The sequence below is a fragment of the Phaseolus vulgaris genome, chromosome 1, assembly GCF_000499845.2.
Source record: "Phaseolus vulgaris cultivar G19833 chromosome 1, P. vulgaris v2.0, whole genome shotgun sequence".
NCBI lineage: Eukaryota > Viridiplantae > Streptophyta > Magnoliopsida > Fabales > Fabaceae > Phaseolus > Phaseolus vulgaris.
Window position 1 is genome coordinate 30741133 of NC_023759.2, and position 18868 is coordinate 30760000.

Sequence of the window (18868 nt, forward strand, 5' to 3'; positions counted from 1 at the left end):
AACACCCCTCGAGAACTTGGAATCTCCACCAAGTAGCGCCAAGGGGTGATCGAATACAGCATCGTCGATGGGACCCTGACAAGTGAGAGGCTCTTGAGCCAAATGGGAGAAGGGTGAGGAGGTCATCGTGGAGTGCCATTTGGCTACCAGGTAGTTGTGGCGATGTCCCTCCTCTTTCTTTTCTTTTCTTTGGGGGCGATGGAGGGACCGACCTTGGAGTGGACGGGTTGTCGGCAACAACCGTCTTAAAGCTTCCCATGGCCATATCGGCCGACTTCTTTCAAAAAGCAGTAAAGTCGACCACTTGAGGAGCTTCTTTTGCCATGATATCTACAACAAAGAAAATATATTAACCAACAGTGTATGTCAAACGAGTTTTAAAACAATAAAGAATACAAGCATACCCTGAAAATCAGTCCACCTCTGGGACGACTTATACACCGACAGGATCTTGCGGGTAGGAAGTCTCCTCGGGAGGCTATCAAACAAGTTACAAACCTCCCGCTCCTTGGCACTAGCGACCGGACGAGGCCATTGCTTGAAGCAAGTAGGGGTCTTGGTCCAATACAAAGGAAATTTGGACCGCCCGAGCTCGTAAAAAAAGAGTTGCCTACCCTTGGGCTCGATAAAATTTTTGAAGATTTTTCCCTTGAAATTTTTGTAAGAGGATGTGAAGGGGGCAGAGAGAAAATTACTCGGTCGGCTGATAAGGGATAACCAGCTAACCGGGTCGGACGAGTGCAATGTGTAGTAGAGTAGGAAGGTGGAAGGAATAGGAAGAAGACGAAGCATGTCACACATGAGCCGAAAGGCTTGGAGGGAGACCCATGTGTTGGGAGGGAGTTGTGAAGGGCAACGTTGAGCGTCGAAAGGACACCCATCGTGAAGTCATCGAAGGGCAGGGCGACATGGAGGTCAGAATAAAAAAGGAATATACAGAGAAAAAAGGACCATCAGAGGACGACCGACCCATACAAATGGTGTTGGTCGGACGTCAGTAATCAATGACCAACATATTGTCAGAAGCATCCAACTTTAACAAATGATACTTATCCATGAAGGAGTCAATGGAAGATGAGTCCTGATAGACAGAGATAAACTCGGTCAACTTTGGATCAAGCTAGTCAAATCTCGGACTATGGGATGACTCTTCAAGAGAATTCGACCGATCGAAAGCACCGTTCGGGTCGTAAGCCCTTATAGAATCCTCCACGGGGGGCAACGTTTAAATTGTCCCGACCGACAAAGGCTTGGTCATGGAGGAGCCAGAAGAAGAAGAGGATGACGTAGAGGAAGAAGAAGAGGACGAAGAGGAAGACATGACTAACCTTTCGGGTGTAGGGTAAGCAACGCACCAGGACGAATGAGTTTCAGATGTCAGAGCAAGTAAAACAGTACCTTGGAATTGTAGGGGACCACTATTTATAGCCTTTAAGGGACTCAAGAGACGAAGCGTCACTTTCATCTCAACCGTTGAATTTCCTTCAATCCAACGATCTTCATCGGGTTTTTGGGCGCATTAACGAATTAAACATTATCGAGCCTAGGGGCAAGTGTACTAGTAAGGTTCGCACGACCGAGACCATGACTTGACACCCGATCCAAGCCGACTGGCACCACAAAGACCATTATGCTTAAGTAGGATTGATGAGGCTAATCAACAATCAAGCACTAGGTAATGCATCTCCAAGCATGAACCAACTCCTTAATTCGGCCCAATAACAAAGGACACATGATAATAATACAAATAGACACATATTCCAAGAATCAGGTACGTCATTACACAATACTCAGAACACCGAGTGTCAAATACCGAATTTTTACTTGAGCGTCAGAGTGTATTTTACAGGTACCATCCAATCCAAATTTCGTGAAGACCCAGAGATAGAGTGACAAAAGAATAAAGAGGAGTTTGTTAAAGAGATAAAGTGTAAACCAACACACCAAAAGGTAACTCAAATCATTCTTTTGATTTCAATCCGTTCAAAAATAATCTTAAAATTAAATCAATAAAAATTTATAATTTGAAGATAAAGAAAAAAAATGTTATATACGGTTAATGTTTTAATTTATTTATCTTTAATCATTTATTATCTTTTAATATATAATGATGGATCAGCTCAATTGTTCCACGAACCGATAACACCACTGTACGGTCACAGCCAGTTGTCAGTAATCTATTTACATTCTTAGAATCAGAATTAATTCTAATAAAAGTACGATTATGTCGTGTCGTGACACACAATTTTTTTTTTTATATTATACAAGTATATTTAACTTATATCAATTACATAATAAAGTACGACATCTACTTAAAATGAGAGTTTTTAAATTTGATTGAATATATCTAGAGATATAATTAAGATTAATAATAGAATACGAAATATGAAAAATATAATATTTGAAAGTAAAAAGTATTATTAAAATGATTAATTTGTAAATAAAACAATAGAAAAATTAAGTTAAAGTAAGATCGCAAATACTCTAAAATATATTTTATTAATAAAATTAAAATTTATATAAATTTTATATTAACGTGTTTGTTTCTTTTATTTCATATTTATCAGCTACTTTAATAAATAATTTTATCAAACATTTAAAATTTAATATGTTAGATTGACAATTTTAAACCAATAATTATTGACTTTCTTCCCTATCAACTAGTTTTCCAGTTTTTATATAATTTTTTAAATTTGAATTAACTTTTCAGTTAGTTTTCTTAAACATAACCTAAAACATTTTTTTTTTCAAATTACATATACTACAACAATTAATTTTTAGTTTAAATGAATAAAAACAAGCTGATTTTAAATTTGAAAGACTAAAGCGCATTAAATTAAAAGAAGTTGCAATAATAAATTTGTATCACAATATAATTGTTTATTATGAACTCAAAAATATAATTTAAATTATTAAAATGTTTATTTATTACTAATTTTAACTATAATATAATTTACAAATTAAACATCAGAGTTAAAATAAACATATATTGGGTGTATTGTAAAAAAAAACTAACTGGATAATATTATTTTTAAATGAATGAGAAAGTAAAACTTATTTGATTCGGTTTCTGTACAAAAAAAGTTATATGTATTATATATGATAAATTTAGTAATTTTTACAAATAAAAATTTATAATTAAATGATAATGGAAAAATGTTTTTGTGTAATGTTGTTGACAAATGAAATGTTTTTTGTTCTTACTTGTGGAAAGATTTAAACCTAACTACAACTAAAACAAACTTGGTGAAAAATATAAAAAAGCATTCAATATTCAACTTTGTTTTTAATAATTTAATTTAAGAAGAATGGGCCAAGTAAGATGGTGAGTCCAAAAGAGTTGTGGTCAAACACGGCCTAACCTGTGGCAAGTTGGTTTGTCCAAAATTAGTTGAACAAATAAATGTAGAAGCTAAGATATCATATCAATTGGTGAGAGAATAGGGTTTCATGGATATCATCATTTATGTTATGTTCCTACACTCCTCAAACTACACTCAAGTCAATACATCCATAAAACAAATAAATGTCCATACATTTTTACACTGTCATAATATTTTAAAGAGAAGCAATATAAATAGGATGTAAAATAGATAGATATAATTACTCTAATTTAGAGTTAATTGGTTGATGATTGTTGTCTTATTTTTATATCAAGAACAAAGATTATGATGTGATTGTTTTTATTTTCTTTTCAACTTTTTAAATCAATACTATTATTATAATGCACCTCATTCTTGAAAGAAAATAAAAGAAAAAATTGGAAACCGAAAAATATATGAATTATCAATCTTATTTAAGAATTTACTAATTGAAAAGATATTTATATATGAAATAAACATGAATATAAAGGTTTTGTTAGCATGTAAGTCACTTGGCATATCAAAAACTAGTAGTAAATGAAACAAATCTGTTTGAAGTTTTGTAAAATAAAAAATCAATCAATTTTTATATGTGTTTTCTTGTTAAATGTGAAATTCTTTGTTATATATATATATATATATATATGACAAATTTATTATTATAATATGTGATATATTTTCGTTTGCAAATCATTACACAATTGTTGAAACTATTGGAGCTCACAAAACCAGTAAAGTAAGAGATTAAAGAATATTGCAGTTTGCTTTTTTATTTTCCAAAAAAATAAATACAACTATCTCAAAGTTAATGGAAGTGTTCCATATTAAATAAGAAATTTTTTTGATGATAAGTTGATTATCCTTTTAAGTGTCTTAAAACATAATGAACTGCTTCCAATATGATGATCATGTGAAGCTGAAACAAATTAGTTTTATTTATCAATAATAAAACTAAGATCAAGTCTAGTGTGAGGATGAGATATAAATTCATCCAATTAACCTTTTATATTTAATAAGATTGGAAATAAGTGATTTTTTTTCATGAGACAAATGACAAAATGTAGAACTTGTAAGTTTGCAAGCTAATAATCTTCTATAAAAAAAAATAAGATTTAAGTAATGTTTTCGTTAATTAAGAACAAGTTCAAGTTTAAAAGATGAATGATTTATTTCAAAACCAATAAAACATATAAGACTACCTGATGTTAAATGAGTGATAAAGATGAGACTTAACACACCGAATTTCTTAAAGACCATTTTCAGCCAACACAATATCATCAACATGGACAAGTAAAATTGTAAAAGAATAAGTAATTTTGTTGACAAATAAAGAATGAACAACTAAACTTTGAACATAGCCAATATGAATCAAAGTTCGGATTATGTTCATGCTCCTTTAAAAAAAAAACAATAAAAAACAATTTACTTGATTTATGAACATTTTGAAAAAACTTCAAATAAGTATTCCATTTATTGAAAGTATGGAACAAATGTCTATGCCAAATTTACCATGGAATTTAAAAAAAAATAAAAAATAAGTACAATTGTAAGTCGTCGTGATATTATTATACACAAATTTTCAACCCAAAAATCTTTATAATTGTAAACACTATTGATATAATATTTGTAGACAAACTTTTACTTAATCTTGTAACTAACATTAATCTCATGCTCTCATTCATGTTTAAAAAAAATTAGAGATTTTGAAGTTAAACTAAATCAAATAATATTCCAATCAATTGACAAATCAATTAAATATCCATATAGTGTAAGAGATGATAATTTGGTAAAAGTTGATAATTTAAGACTTTAAAATAATAGGTAAAAAAAAAAGCAAAAGTTCCATTAATACCCATTTATAAAAACCACAAAAGTTATTATAGATTATATGAGGTCAAGAAAACTTTAATTTATTTGAAATTTGAAATAATGCAACATCCTAAAGATAAACAACATTTAAAGATAGATACTTTGTATAAATTACTTGTTTAAGTGCTCAGCAAAACTACAAGTCAATTCCATTAAAAAAAATCAGTAGATGAATCTAAAATTTAAAATGGTTAATTTCACTTAATAAATATCATTAATATTATTTTACTATTATTATTTCACTTAAAAATATCATTAATGCAAATATCAATAGTGTTTCACTTAACAAATATAATTAATTCCACATCATTAAATAATATAAACTTTAAAATAAATAACATGTGACCAACTCAACTAAATTTCTCAATCAATTCATTAAGGGGTTGGGAAGTCAACTTAAAAATGAAAATGCATAAAAGATATTAATATATTATAATTTTATTTAGTGAGATGAAACCGATTTTATCTAACAAAACGATTAAAGTGAATACGCCGAGGTCTTTCATTATCCATTACAAAAAAATATGCAAATCCTATTTACAAGTGTTAATCACCCAAATCTTAATTTTCAAGTTCCAAATATTTATTTTATATCTTTTCATTAATTTTGAAAGCAAAATTCATACACTTCGTTCACGATTGACACAAACAAAAAAAATCTTAAATATTTATTAGTTTAATGATATATTTGATAAAAACACCAATAATCAAATGAATGAAACTAGCATAATTAGTTTAATGAATAGGGATAAAAAGTCATAATCCGAGTAAACATCTTCTTAAAACTAAATTTACGTATTTTTGTAGTTTAAAAATTGAGCATATGCAAATTGAATTAAAAAATTGATTGTAGTGAAACAAATTTAGTTTTAAAAATGATTTGAAAGCTAAAAAAACCTTACTAATCCCTTGTTGTTGATAGTATTGTAAAGAAAAGCAGAAAAAAGAATTACAAAAATTATATTAATGATAATAATAGTTTTTATTAACTGATAAATAGAAAATTACACAAAATTAGACAAAAAGTAAATATAATTTAGAAGAAAAGTGAAAGAAAAAAAAAAAGAGTGTGGAACTAATGATTTGTGATGGATGGAATTGTAGAAAGTGAACCATGGAAAAGGAGATAATGTGGAGAGGGTTTTTGTGTGTTCACATTAAAGAAGGAAAAAAAAAGAAAAGGGATGAAAAGAAGAGTTGGAGAAGGAAGTGTTTATTATTTGTTGCGTGGAAGCAAGATAAGAATAATAATAATAAGAAGAAGAAGAAGAGAGAGAAGAAGTTGAAGGGTTGGGTTTTGTAATCCAATCTTCCTTTTTTCCTATGCTTTTAAGGCACAATTCCTTCTCCTTCTCCTCTACTTCTTTCTTCTCTTCCTGACCCTTATTATTCCTTTTCTTTACCTTTCTTCACCTTCTACCCAGGGGAAGAGAAAGGGAAGGAAAAAGGAACAAGTAATTATATTTTATTCTTATTATTATACTAATTATTCATATAATTATTTTTATTACTATTATCATTATTATTTGTTAAATTAAAGTTATTACTATCGTTATTATTATTCCTCATCCATGGATTCGGCTTGTCTCTCCAACGATTCGGTTTCTGGATTCAAAGACAAGGAGTCAATGGTTGACCCCTTTTTAGTCGAGGCTCTCCAGAACCCTCGTCACCGCCTTACCAGTTAGTGTCTTCTTAATTATCTTCCTCTTTCTCCTTTAATAATTGTTTTTTTTCGAAATTTTGTTTCTGGGGCGGGATTGTTTCTGCTATTTAGTGTTTCTGGGTCGTTCGTATGCTTCAAAATTGTTGCTTTAGGACCCCTTTGTTTTTTTATTGAATTTGTTCGTTTATGGGTTTTGCGTTTAGGTTTTTTATAAGAATGTTTATGCTTTTTTATTTTTTTGGTTATGGTTAGGTTAATTGAAGTCAGATCCGGGATGGCTTTGGTTATTCCCTGCTTAGTTGTGATAATTTGGGATTGAGTGTCTTATTTTGATGTGTGGGTGTTGAGGTTGCTCTTTGGTAATAATCAATGAATAGGATGGTCATTTGGGGGCTTTAATGAAAATTACGTTGTCGTAGAAATTGATGTGGTCGTTGTTGGCTGTGTAGGCATGTATGTTTCTGCGGAATTAAATTTTAATTTAGGATGAAATAAGGGGTACCTTAATTTCCAGAGTTCATAAATTGTATTGTTGTGTAGCATTTTTATGCGTTTAGTTCTTACTCTTTAGATGGAGTTGTTGAGCTATTGCTTGCTTTGATCAAAATTTATCTGTCAAAGTTTAAAGTAAATGAATGAGTTATTATTTGATGATTGTGCTCTGCCTGTAATTTCCCGTTACCAATGTTGTTTCTGATCACATTTTTTTCAATTTTTTCTTGATCGTTGTAAATCTTGATTTTTCTTATTATTTTGTACTTTGTTTTTGTCCTTAGTTTTGCGGATGGAGCTGGACATTCAGAGGTTTATGAATAATGCTGATCAACAGCATTTTGAGTTTCCACATTTCCCTTCTTCCTATCTCAGATTGGCTGCGCATCGTGTTGCTCAACATTACAGCTTGCAAACAATGGTTCAAGATAATGGCTTAGATGGTCAGGGAAGTAAAATTCTGGTGAGAAAGTTACCAGAGAGAAAGTATCCTGTGGTTCGGTTATCTGAAATACCTGCAAAGCAATTGGAAAATGATAAATCTGAGCAGAAAAAATTTGTTATTAGACCTAGGCCTAATAAAAATAGTTTGAATGATGCTAATGGAGTTGGGAAGAAAGGAAATCCTGTAAGAAGTGTGGAAGAGAGGAAGGAAGAATATGACCGAGCACGGGCACGTATCTTTAGTGGCTCTAGAATCTCTGACTCAGGTGATACCTTAACCATGGTTCCAATGGATGGGAGAAATTCTTCTTCTAGCAAGGATGTGAGTGAAACTAACAAGAACCCCGTGGCTGATTCAGAAAGATTTATCAGTGTTAGGGATATTTGTGCAAATCGAGTTGCCATATTCAGGGATAGGGAAAAGGATCGTAGTGATCCAGATTATGACCGTAGTTATGGAAGGTGAGTCATATCACTGTACCCTGTTAACTAATTGAGAGCTTTCCAGCAACTGAATGCTATAATTGCAGATGCATGATAATATAGTAATTTTTCTGCTCTACATTTAGAAATTTGAGTTGTATTTGCATTTGAAAATAAAAAATCAAGAGTTCCCTTTTTGTGAGAGAGACAGAGTGGGAGAGGGGTGAAGAGTGAAGACTGAATAATGACAATTTTGTTTTTTGGCCGCCACATTTGATGGCACTATGGATTTAGAATTTATATAACTTGTGATATGATGTTTAGAGATGGCTCTTGTGTCTTCAGGTTTTGCGTATGTGTACTGATTTAATTTTTAGTGTACATTTATCAGACTGAATTACGTTATTGGTGCAGGTATGCTAGGAGTATTCCAACCTCTGCTGTTAACTTGGTGCCATTTAACTTGCAAAAAGTTCAACCTTCATTTGCTCAATATGATGCTACATTTAATCAGTTGGGTCAGATGTCACAAACTCAGGCCACACATGGCTATGTACCTCCTTCTACCCCGATAATGAATCCTTTTTGCACCACAGGATTGAATCAGACACCTACAGACGGTGCTTACCTACAGTGGCCTAGTGCTGCTATGATGTATGCACATTCATATGACCAATTTAGACATGCTGTTTTCCAGGTGAGTGATTTCTGTATCAGCTTAAAAATTACGAAGACATGTTAGCAATAAGTGTAATAATTTTATTAATTAAGGATGTAGGTATTGTTAATGCTCTCAAGTCCTTAAAATGGTTTTCAGAAATCACTGTTTTTGTGTTGAAGTGTGTGTTGTTTTTATTCTTGTAACATAATGCATATAGATTCGGATCGGACTAAACTTGTGTGGGGAGGTAGATCTCTATAACCATTAAGTTGTGTTGATTTTCCTGATATATGATATCATGATTCATGGTTGTTGTGGTAGAGTTCCAGATTATGCTTTATTTAAGTTCTACTCTCGGACAAGGATGAAATAATATTTTTCCTTTTTATTCACTATATCTGCTTTTACTTATCATTATGCTTCTCGTACTTTTTACTGTTTTTGCAGGCTCCATTTGGTCAACAGCCTTTGAGCTTTGACTATTCGCAGAACTATTAGGTGACACTTAGGCGAGATTATTCAATTTGGATGCAAAAGTTATGTTAGCTTTTAGAATTTCATGTTAGGTCCATTTGTCAGTGCTGTCATAGACCCTTGTTGTAGTATTATGTCTTTTGTTTTCAGTTTTGATGGTTATAGTAAATCGTTGGGTTGGGTACTTCTTATGTGACAGTTTATAAATAGTGAGTTGTAGTGCATAACTGGATTTACGATTATATCATAAGGTTTCTGTGGTGCTTTTTAAACTACCTTTGTCAAATTCTGGGGGGTTACACAGAGGGGTTCTTCTTGTTTCATGGGTATGTTTGTTTTAAGATTTGCGAAAATTAATTTTGATCCGTTGAATATTATTGGTATGAGTATTTTTAAATTCAGTTCGTTAATAAATTTTAAATTAAAACGTGTTATGGGAAGAGAAATTAATTAGGAAGTTTTGACAATTGGACACTTTCACCAAATACTTTTTCAATCAGTTGGAAAAATTTCTACTAGTTGAAAACTTGTTTGTTGAACTAATTTTTTTAGTAGTGTTTTAGTTTCTTTATGAAAGTGTTTTTCTAGTTTCTTTCTACAGATTTTTTCGTAACACTTTTTAATTCATTGTTCTTTTTAAGTTTTTTTTGAAATATTGTTTATTTTAATTCATGTAATACCTGTTTTAATTTTTCTAAAATAGATTCTCCATTGATGAAAAGTTGAAATTGCAAAAAAGACAATTCAAAGAATTATACTTTAAATTAATGTTTTTTATTAAATTTTGGGAGTCAAGAAAAGACAGGCTTGTTGGGAATTGGTTGTGTTGTGTCCCACCCTGTAAGGATAAGAACACCAGTTGGATGGTGGCCATTTAAAAACTAAATTGGAAGATTAGTTTATTTTAAATACCAACCGAACATTCTGGATGTAAGTTATTATTTTTTTATTAAGATCCAATCCAACTCAATTATCAATTTAGTTTATGTTTCAAAAATTTATCACTATAAAAGGTTGATGTATGAAGTGATTTTTCAAAGTTGAATGCATGAATATTTTTAATATATAAATTATAATTAGTATGCATAATAGATAAATGTATATATTACTAATGTTTTAAATTGTGATATAATACCATATTTTTTTCACATTGGGTGTCCTTTTTTGTTTAAGGTTAATCATTAAATGTGAACATATACATTTGAACCTTTTATATGCTATTTTTTTATAATTATTAGCAGTTTTAAAAGTTAAATTTAAGTTAGAGATGTAAGGAATGAATAATTAAGAAAAACAAGTATATAAAAAAGCAAAAGAAAATTACTTAAGATTAAGATAAATTGTTGACTAATTATAGAAGAAGAATGGGAAAATATCAATATAAGAACTAAAACACTGAGAATTAAAAAAATCAAATGAGAAAATATGGAATAGGAGAAAAAAATATGTAACACCCCCACCTGAATTATATTTAAGATTAATGTAAGGTTGATTCATACAATAAAACTCACAACTTCACAATGAATTTAAATTTTTTCAAAAGTTGTGTTACAATGAAACAAGATTCTTTTATATAGAAAGGAAAACATCCCAAATCCAAAAAATTTAGAACATTCTTGTTTTTAGACGTTATTTTTTATGCAGAATAGAAGCATGTGAGTTCCTTAGGTAGAGAATCTCCATGGCTTCCGTTTTGAGGCAATTGCTTATGTACCCGATCAATTGTGACTGACACCCGACAAACTTTTTAAAATCCCATTATGTCCTTGTCTTGCGCAGAACAACAATAACACTACGAAAAAATTATCCGCAAGTCAAATGTCTCTTGCGAATAAAAATATCCGGAGGCCATTCTTCCACAACTGCAGATAAAAATATCCGGAGGCCATTCTTCCACAACTGCGGATAAAAAAATCCGGAAGTCAAGTGCTCACTACGGATAAAAATATCCGGAAGCCATTCTTCCACAACTGCGGATAAAAAAATCCGGAAGTCAAGTGCTCAATTGCGGATAAAAATATCCAGAAGCCATTCTTCCACAACTGCGGATAAAAAAATCTGGAAGTCAAGTGCTCAACTGCGGATAAAAATATCTGGAACCTAGTCCTGAACTGCGGATAAAAATATCTGAAATGTAATAGTAAATTACGGATAAAAACGTGCAGAACTCAATAATGAATTACGGATAAAAATATCCGGTAGGCATGACAGAGTACCTTTCTCTGACGATGGTTTCTTCTCCGACTTCAGAAGCTGACGGTGGCGGCTGCTGCTCTGCCTGCGATGATGAAGCTCACTGATGGTGAAGGAAACCAAGAGAGACGACGGTGGCTGAGGGTGGCTGCAGCTGCTGCTTCAAGCACAAATGAACAAGAAGAAGAATAGGGTTGGGTGCATAAGATTGGGTGCCTATCACATTTTAAGATTCATTAAGGGTAAATTGGACTTTTCCTATGATTTATTAAGGGTAGATTGGACTTTTACTATGTGTGATTGGGTGGGTGCTAGTTAAAAATGATATGGTACAGGGAGAATCTGCCCCGTTTTGATTTAACTGTGTTTAGTTTGCTAATAGTAAACCTTGAACTACAGTTACAATAAAAAAAAGAATTAAAGAATCTAGATTTACAAACAAAGAAATTCTATATTATAACTACTAATACTAGGCTTGAAATAGATTCTTTTTATCCCTCCATTCATTGCATCACAAACTCTTCTTTGTTTCCCCCTTAAGATGCCTAACTAAAGATGCCAATTGATAGAAATAGTTTATATAAAAATCAATAACGAATGTGAAAATTTATATTTTTTCCTCATCATAAAAAAAATACGTGTCTTATATTAAATCTACTTATTTTTGTTTTCAATTATTTCATATTTTCCATTAATTATGCTAACAATTTATCATTAGAGTGATGTTATTGTTATGAAATGGAAAGAATAGTAAATGATATTATCATTATTTTAAAGCTTATCAATGTTAACATTATAATGTTAATATATTTTTATCTTTAATTACTAAATATTTAAGTTATTTTTAAATAATTAAATATGGTCTAATATTAAGACTATATATGAAGTCATATTCAGTAGGCTTTTCATTTTTAATTTTACTTTTTGTAAATTTAATATTGAATTTTCAATATAAAAAAAATCACATGTGATGAAAAAAAATTTAAAATTTAAAAATTGAATTGATTTAATGAAATAAGTAGTTTAAATTCTCTAATTTTGTTTTATCCAAACACTAGATTCTATACCAAAATCCAACAAATAAAGCTGCAATACTAATATTTCTTATGTGTCACTTAATCTTCTTTATTGAGATTAAATTAAAATTAAACTAATTTCAATTATTTCTACAAAAGGATCAAAGTTTTATTCCCCAATAATGAAATTAATTTCGACAACTTTCAAGCCCTTGGTATGCTATATAAATCATATAAGTCATTTATTCTCCAATCAACGAAATTGGAATTGAACAAGATCAACGAAAAAGGTGATGAGTTGGATTGTTATTATTTTTTGTTTATGTGGATATCGATTATATTCTACATAATTTATAAAAGCATATTTTGTTTTTTATAAAGGAAAGAAGAATGCAGAGGATGATCTGGATTTTATTCCATTCCTTTGACCCATTGTGCTGGAATCCACAACATCATGTTCACGTCACACAGCCCAAATCTCAGCCACTGTGGCCCATGGGGCAAGATTTGGTTGACCCATTTACAAGTCAATTGTGTTCTTTGAATATGAAATATGTATTGGGCCACAAAAGATAGGGAAATTGATGTATTTTGCATCAAGAATATATAAATGACTCACTTTTAACTTTCTTTTTTTCAACACACAACTATTAATTAGTTTGTGTGAACTCTACTGAATGATGCAAATTTAACCCTAAATTTAATGAGCCTAGTTTATGATAGAACATTATGTTTAAATTTTATCTGAAAATAAAAAATGTGTCAAAAGTGTATAGAAAAGCATTACTAATATGCCTCCTGATCTGAAACAATCATCCATTCCATATAGGAGCAAAGATACAAAAGGTTTTTTTTTTGTTTCTTCTTACATATGACCCACCGAATCCATTCCCTTGCAATTGCAAATAATAAAGAAAAATATTTATTTTGAATGTTACGTTGTGTTCCTCTTATATGCATGTAGAAGCAAACAAAACAAAAAAGAATCAGAATTGAGTGTATCCACTTTTTTGATGATGCTATACTTTTTTCACTGTGATAGCTTAAGAGGATAGATCTGTCTTTGCCTTTGTGGTTATTATCTTATCTTTGTGATGGTTCTTGCTTTGAACATTTTTATATATAAAAGATGTACTTCATCTGCATTAGTCATAAGAGATTTGACAGGTACCTAGTGCACCATCCAGACAATTGATTAGTGGGAAATGGACAAATCACAAAAGCTCTGCGCACAAAGTTAGTGAGTTGTGAGTTGTGATGTGTGTACAAGCTCAGGTTTCTTCTAGGAACCAAACTTTTAACACAGACTTCAACTTCTTCTTTCCAGGGTAAAAATATCGATTACGTTGCACCAAATGTCAAACAAACGAAAATTTCATTCGGATATGTACTTTTACAGCCTACTGTACCTGTCGTAGCTGCTAAGAAAAGAAGACACAATAACGTGACCACTAAGAAAACAAGAGATAGTGATATGCCATTATTGTCAGCAAAGCATTTACAAACTAGTCAAGTATATCATACTAATTGACACTGCATTTTTTTTTCCTTTGACTTAAAGTTTATTTTATCTTTAACTTCTTTTTAGAAACAATATCTCCTCTAATTAATTTTGGCAAAAAACTTGTTTCCTTCTTCAAAAGAGGCAAAAATAACTATCAATAACTAGTGCCTTGGAGAAAAAGTTCCACCTGATAGTTATACATGGGCAGTGCAAGTCTGGATCAAGAGCATGCCACATAAATCTCTACAAGTTGTTTAACCCAACGGGGAAAACTGAACAGTAGTTATAGATGGCAAGGATATTTTTCACATGGAAGATTGAAAGAACTTCGTAAGGTTGCCACCTCTGAATGGATAAAAAGACATCGTTGTCGTGTGGGTGGTGCATTGTTTATGAAGTATGCATTACAATTTACAGCTCGTGTTCATCATAATGAATACGTGAGGTCATTTGTTAATCAAAACTGACATGTTGACGATAGACAACAACAGGAATTAAAACTCATGGGAGCCCTGAAGGACAGGCTACAAATTGTTTATAAGCTTTTGCAAAAATAATCTTGTCACGCCAAAGCCAAATCCATGTTTCTTTAAAAGCAATAAATTCAAGAAAAATGAATAGCACATGAAGAAACTTGGAAACTGAAGATACAATGAACAAGTTATTTGAGTAACTAAAAGGTGACGTAAACCCTACCAAATTACGTTGTTACGTTACCATTTTTTAATTTGATATTGAGCAACTGCAATTAAGATAAGAAACAGTTCCAAGTAACACAGAAAAGAAAAGTATTCACAGACAGAAGAAGATTCCAGAAGATGATGATCCAAAAATACACTGGACAGATGACTCTGGTTGTCAATTTTCAGACTTCTTGACCTTACTATCAGTCTTAACCATAATGCATGGCTATTTCTATTACATTTCAATTCATACTGCTCCTAATGATATATATATTAGTGCAAGCACATGATGTTAATCACTTTATCACATATAATATATCATATCCGGTAACACTCAAACAGAGTATATATTTCTCAGCAGAGAAAAGTTTCTTTAACACCATCAATAGTAAATGACATACATTTAACAATTACTTATAATAATATAATAATATTTTACCATGCCATCAAAACTAGAAAAAGGATGCCGATGTGAACAGTTGGAACATTATCCCTGGTGCCTCTAAAACATAGCTAAGATACTGGTCATTGGCAAATTGATCATCAAATTTCAAGACTCCGGAGGAGTCCCCGAACAAGAGGGAATCAGAGAATTCCAGTAAAAGAAGAATTACATGATTAAGTAAACATGAACTTATTGTTTCCGTAAGCAAGGTAAACCTAGAAATTATGGAAACTAATTTACTTGAGTTCATCTACCATATAGACCCCACGCGGGAGTAAGATTAGAATATTAAACGATTGCCTCACACCAGGCATTCAAGTCTTCTATAGAATAAAACAATGTACAACTCACCTCTACGCAGCACAACAAACTCAACACCAAGGAGACAAGTCTTTAGCAATAGAGGTTCCCGGATTTAGTCGAAGAATTCACAACCAAACACGCCAGTCAGATTCGCTTCCATTAGTTTCTACAAAGTGTAACCCTTGTTTATTACCACCTGCCGACACAAGTACCAAATTGACATCTTTTGCCAATCCTTCCATGAATACCAACACAAAACCACCCAATCAATGATCCTCCAGATTTCATCCAGCCAGAGACCAATTCCCAGAGAATCAGAGGAAGCCCCAACACCACGAAACCACTGATTGCCACCCTGAATTACTTGCAGTTGCATTACTATTGCCGCCCAAAAGTGACATCATGATGAATGTCAGTCACCAGAAGCCGACAGAGAAGTTAATCCAAGCAGAAGCGGATATTGGTACCCCCACAAGGTAATTAATTAATTAATTAATTATACCACACCCACCAGAAGCATCATGACTGCTGGAGCTTTTGAATCTCCAGACTTAAACTCTAGACTCCAATACCCCCAATTAGCAACACCAAACTAATTAACAATAACCCTAACACAAAAATACCAATTAAGACCTTAACCAAACATGAACTTCACATTCACAATACAACAAGGACACATTGACACATACCAGAAGACCAAAGATTACCATACTACTACCACCATCATCGTCATCATCACCATCATCATCATAATATATGACCAAAATTATTCAATCAATCATCTCCAGTTGGAAACAGGGTAAGAACCTTTCTACCTCCAGATGCAGCATTAGCAGATTCCATATCCTCCACATAGCCACTCACAGAGTGGTGGTTATGCACAGGACCACCCCCACCCCCACCTATCCTCTGAAGATTCGGCCTAGACATGAACGGGTTCTCGAAGTGCCCGTTCGGCGGCGACCCGAAATGCCCCACCTGCCTATGGTACTGCGCCGCCGCGACCATCTGCTGCTGCTGTTGCTGCTGGTGGTGGTGGAGCGCCGGCACCGGCACAAACGGAAGGAAGTGATCCGAATTTGGCCTCGTTGCGGGGTGCAGGAAATGCGCCGGCACCGGGGAGCTGGCGAAAAGGTGGTCAGTGGCAGGGTCGGCGACGGCGCCGGAGGCGCCGCCTCCGGGACCACCGGGTCCGGCGGCAGATATCCCCTGCATGCGTTTAAGATAGAGACGGTACTTCTGCAAGTGGCTGGCAACGTTTTCTCTGGTCAAACCATCGACGCTCATGAGCTGCATTATGGTCTTGGGAACGGCGTTTTTTATGCCGAGGTGGGCGACGGCATCGACGAAGCGCTTATGGAGTTGTGGGGTCCACACAAGGCGCGGGCGCTTGAGGGTTCGAGCGGGCTCCTCGCCGGCAGTGCCGGAGCCGAGCTCGCCGGAGTCGGCGAACTCAGCGGAGGTGGGTTGTTGGGGGTTGGGGAGCGAGGAAGGGTTGGAAGGTTGTTGCTGTTGTTGTTGCGGTGGTTGTTGTTGTTGTTGGTGTTGAAGCTGTTGGGCGGTGTTGAGGTTGGTGGTGTGGGGGTTTCTGATGTCGAAGGCCATGGCTAGATCGGGCGTGATTAGGGTTTGCGATAGGGGCATGAGATCCTCTGGCGGTGGGAGTTCCTCTTCCCATCGCGAAAACCAATTGGAATCCTCTTCCTTCATTCCTTCTTCAATTGGAGGAAATTGGTGTTCGTTTTTGTTGATTGCAATTTAACGGTCTAAGGAAAGGGGTGTGGATGTGATGGCGGGCGGAGATTGGGATTGGATTCGTTTTGGGAGGGGAATTTGATTTAGAGGGTGTGAGAGTGGTGGTGGTGGTGGTGACGAAGGGTGGAGTGTGGAGAGAGGTTCGAGGTGGATCTTGTTTTTCTCTCTCTTTTCAGCTTTTTATTGTGGGCACTGTTGTTGATGCTTTTTCTTATGGTTTTTATTTTTCCGGGATTTGGGGGTCTTCTTACTTGAGAGTGAGTGTTACAAGATCGCTCCAGTTTTTTTTTTTTTCATAATTTATTTCCGCAGTGGGGCGTGTGACAGACGCGCCTCCCTTATCCAGTAGGGAATTTTGAATGGGTAAATTTGATTTGAAAATGTAGTATTTAAAAATAGTAGATAATAAAAAATGTTTGAAGGTTTGTGGGTTGGGGCGGCAGAAAGATTGGCGCGTGCAGTGCAGGGAGGGAGGAGGGAGGTGGGCAATAAGGATGAAATGTACGATTTATGATGAGGAAGGAATGTGGAGAGAGATGGAAAGATTGTTGGGTTTGGGGAATTTATTTCCTGTTTGGTAGATAGATGATAGGGAATAAGTTGAGCTGGTGTTGGTTTGCCTCTCATGATGTCTCCGCTTTCAAAGTTAAAATTCGATTTGACTGAACCTGAATGAATTCGGGAATAGGGATATATGCAGAACACAAGGTTAGGGAAATTGACGGGTGAGGTTACTTAATTAATTGTTTAGATGAAATGAAGTGTATGCCAAAAATTGGAAAAGAAGAATGAGGTATAAAAATAAAATAAGGAGGAAAGGTTAGTGGTAGGGCCGTGGAGGAAAATAATAATGAAAGAAAAGTGAGAAAGTAGGTTTAGTTTGGAGTTGGAACAGAAAGCATGAAATGCCCAGAAGGGAAGTGGTGGAAGTGGGATACCTGTGTTGTTGCAGATATGGATTTATACCCAATCACACTCACTCACTCACACACACACACAAACAGAGGTTCTATTGTATTGCATTGCATTTGCAGGAGTACAGAAAAGAAGGTGAGAGGGAAACAGTAGAGGCATGAAGAGTTGGGGGGTTTTGTCTACCTATTATTAGCAAAAGGGGATGGTGCAATTATTGTCCCTAGAAAGGCATGTTTCCTCGTGCAGTATTGGCAGCAGTACTGACGGACCAATTGAATCAACGTAATATGATAAGGGTACCCCCATGTGATACCCATGTTTGATGTTTCAACAGACTACCAATATCATGACAGGTGTATCTCTTCTATCATTAATGTTTTGGCATTTATCACACACCATGCCCTCCTATACTATTCTTCTCTTCTAGTGCTACACTTGTTATCCCCCTTTTCTCTACCAGGAATATTCATCAAAAATACCCACATATCCAAAACTATTTACATATCTACAATTAGAAATATCCAACACCCTGTTTTCATACCCCCTCTTCCACTTTCCTTAATATAAAATTACCCACTTCAATAATTTCCTATTAACAATACCTAAATTTATCAATCTTTCAAATTTAAATAACAACTACGCACCCTATTTTATGGAAGCAAT

General features: G+C 33.7%; 2 protein-coding genes and 1 long non-coding RNA gene across 3 annotated transcripts; 1 reads left to right on the plus strand and 2 right to left on the minus strand.

The window, feature by feature from the left end:
• Positions 1-6258: 6258 nt before the first annotated feature.
• On the plus strand, positions 6259-9663 carry LOC137813907 (uncharacterized). Its single transcript, XM_068616374.1, has 4 exons — positions 6259-6914; positions 7674-8295; positions 8671-8953; positions 9365-9663. The coding sequence occupies exons 1-4, from the start codon at positions 6803-6805 to the stop codon at positions 9413-9415; spliced, it is 1068 nt and encodes a 355-aa protein (XP_068472475.1). The 5' UTR covers positions 6259-6802; the 3' UTR covers positions 9416-9663.
• A 1172-nt stretch (positions 9664-10835) lies between these two features.
• Positions 10836-11755, minus strand: LOC137813908 (uncharacterized). The gene is made up of 2 exons (XR_011081523.1): positions 11608-11755; positions 10836-11502 (listed from the first exon to the last, which is right to left on the minus strand). It is a non-coding gene; the product is annotated as an uncharacterized lncRNA (long non-coding RNA).
• A 3560-nt stretch (positions 11756-15315) lies between these two features.
• On the minus strand, positions 15316-18678 carry LOC137813904 (transcription factor MYBC1-like). The gene has a single exon (XM_068616371.1). It carries the CDS (start codon positions 17243-17245, stop codon positions 16310-16312), a length of 936 nt encoding a protein of 311 aa, XP_068472472.1. The 5' UTR covers positions 17246-18678; the 3' UTR covers positions 15316-16309.
• Positions 18679-18868: the final 190 nt, after the last annotated feature.

Coding starts and splice junctions, on each gene's coding strand:
- LOC137813907 (XM_068616374.1), top strand. CDS start 6,803: ATGGATTCGGCTTGTCTCTCCAACGATTCGGTTTCTGGATTCAAAGAC. Junction 8,296..8,670: donor TATGACCGTAGTTATGGAAG/GTGAGTCATATC, acceptor TTATTGGTGCAG/GTATGCTAGGAGTATTCCAA. Junction 8,954..9,364: donor TTAGACATGCTGTTTTCCAG/GTGAGTGATTTC, acceptor CTGTTTTTGCAG/GCTCCATTTGGTCAACAGCC.
- LOC137813904 (XM_068616371.1), bottom strand. CDS start 17,245: ATGAAGGAAGAGGATTCCAATTGGTTTTCGCGATGGGAAGAGGAACTC.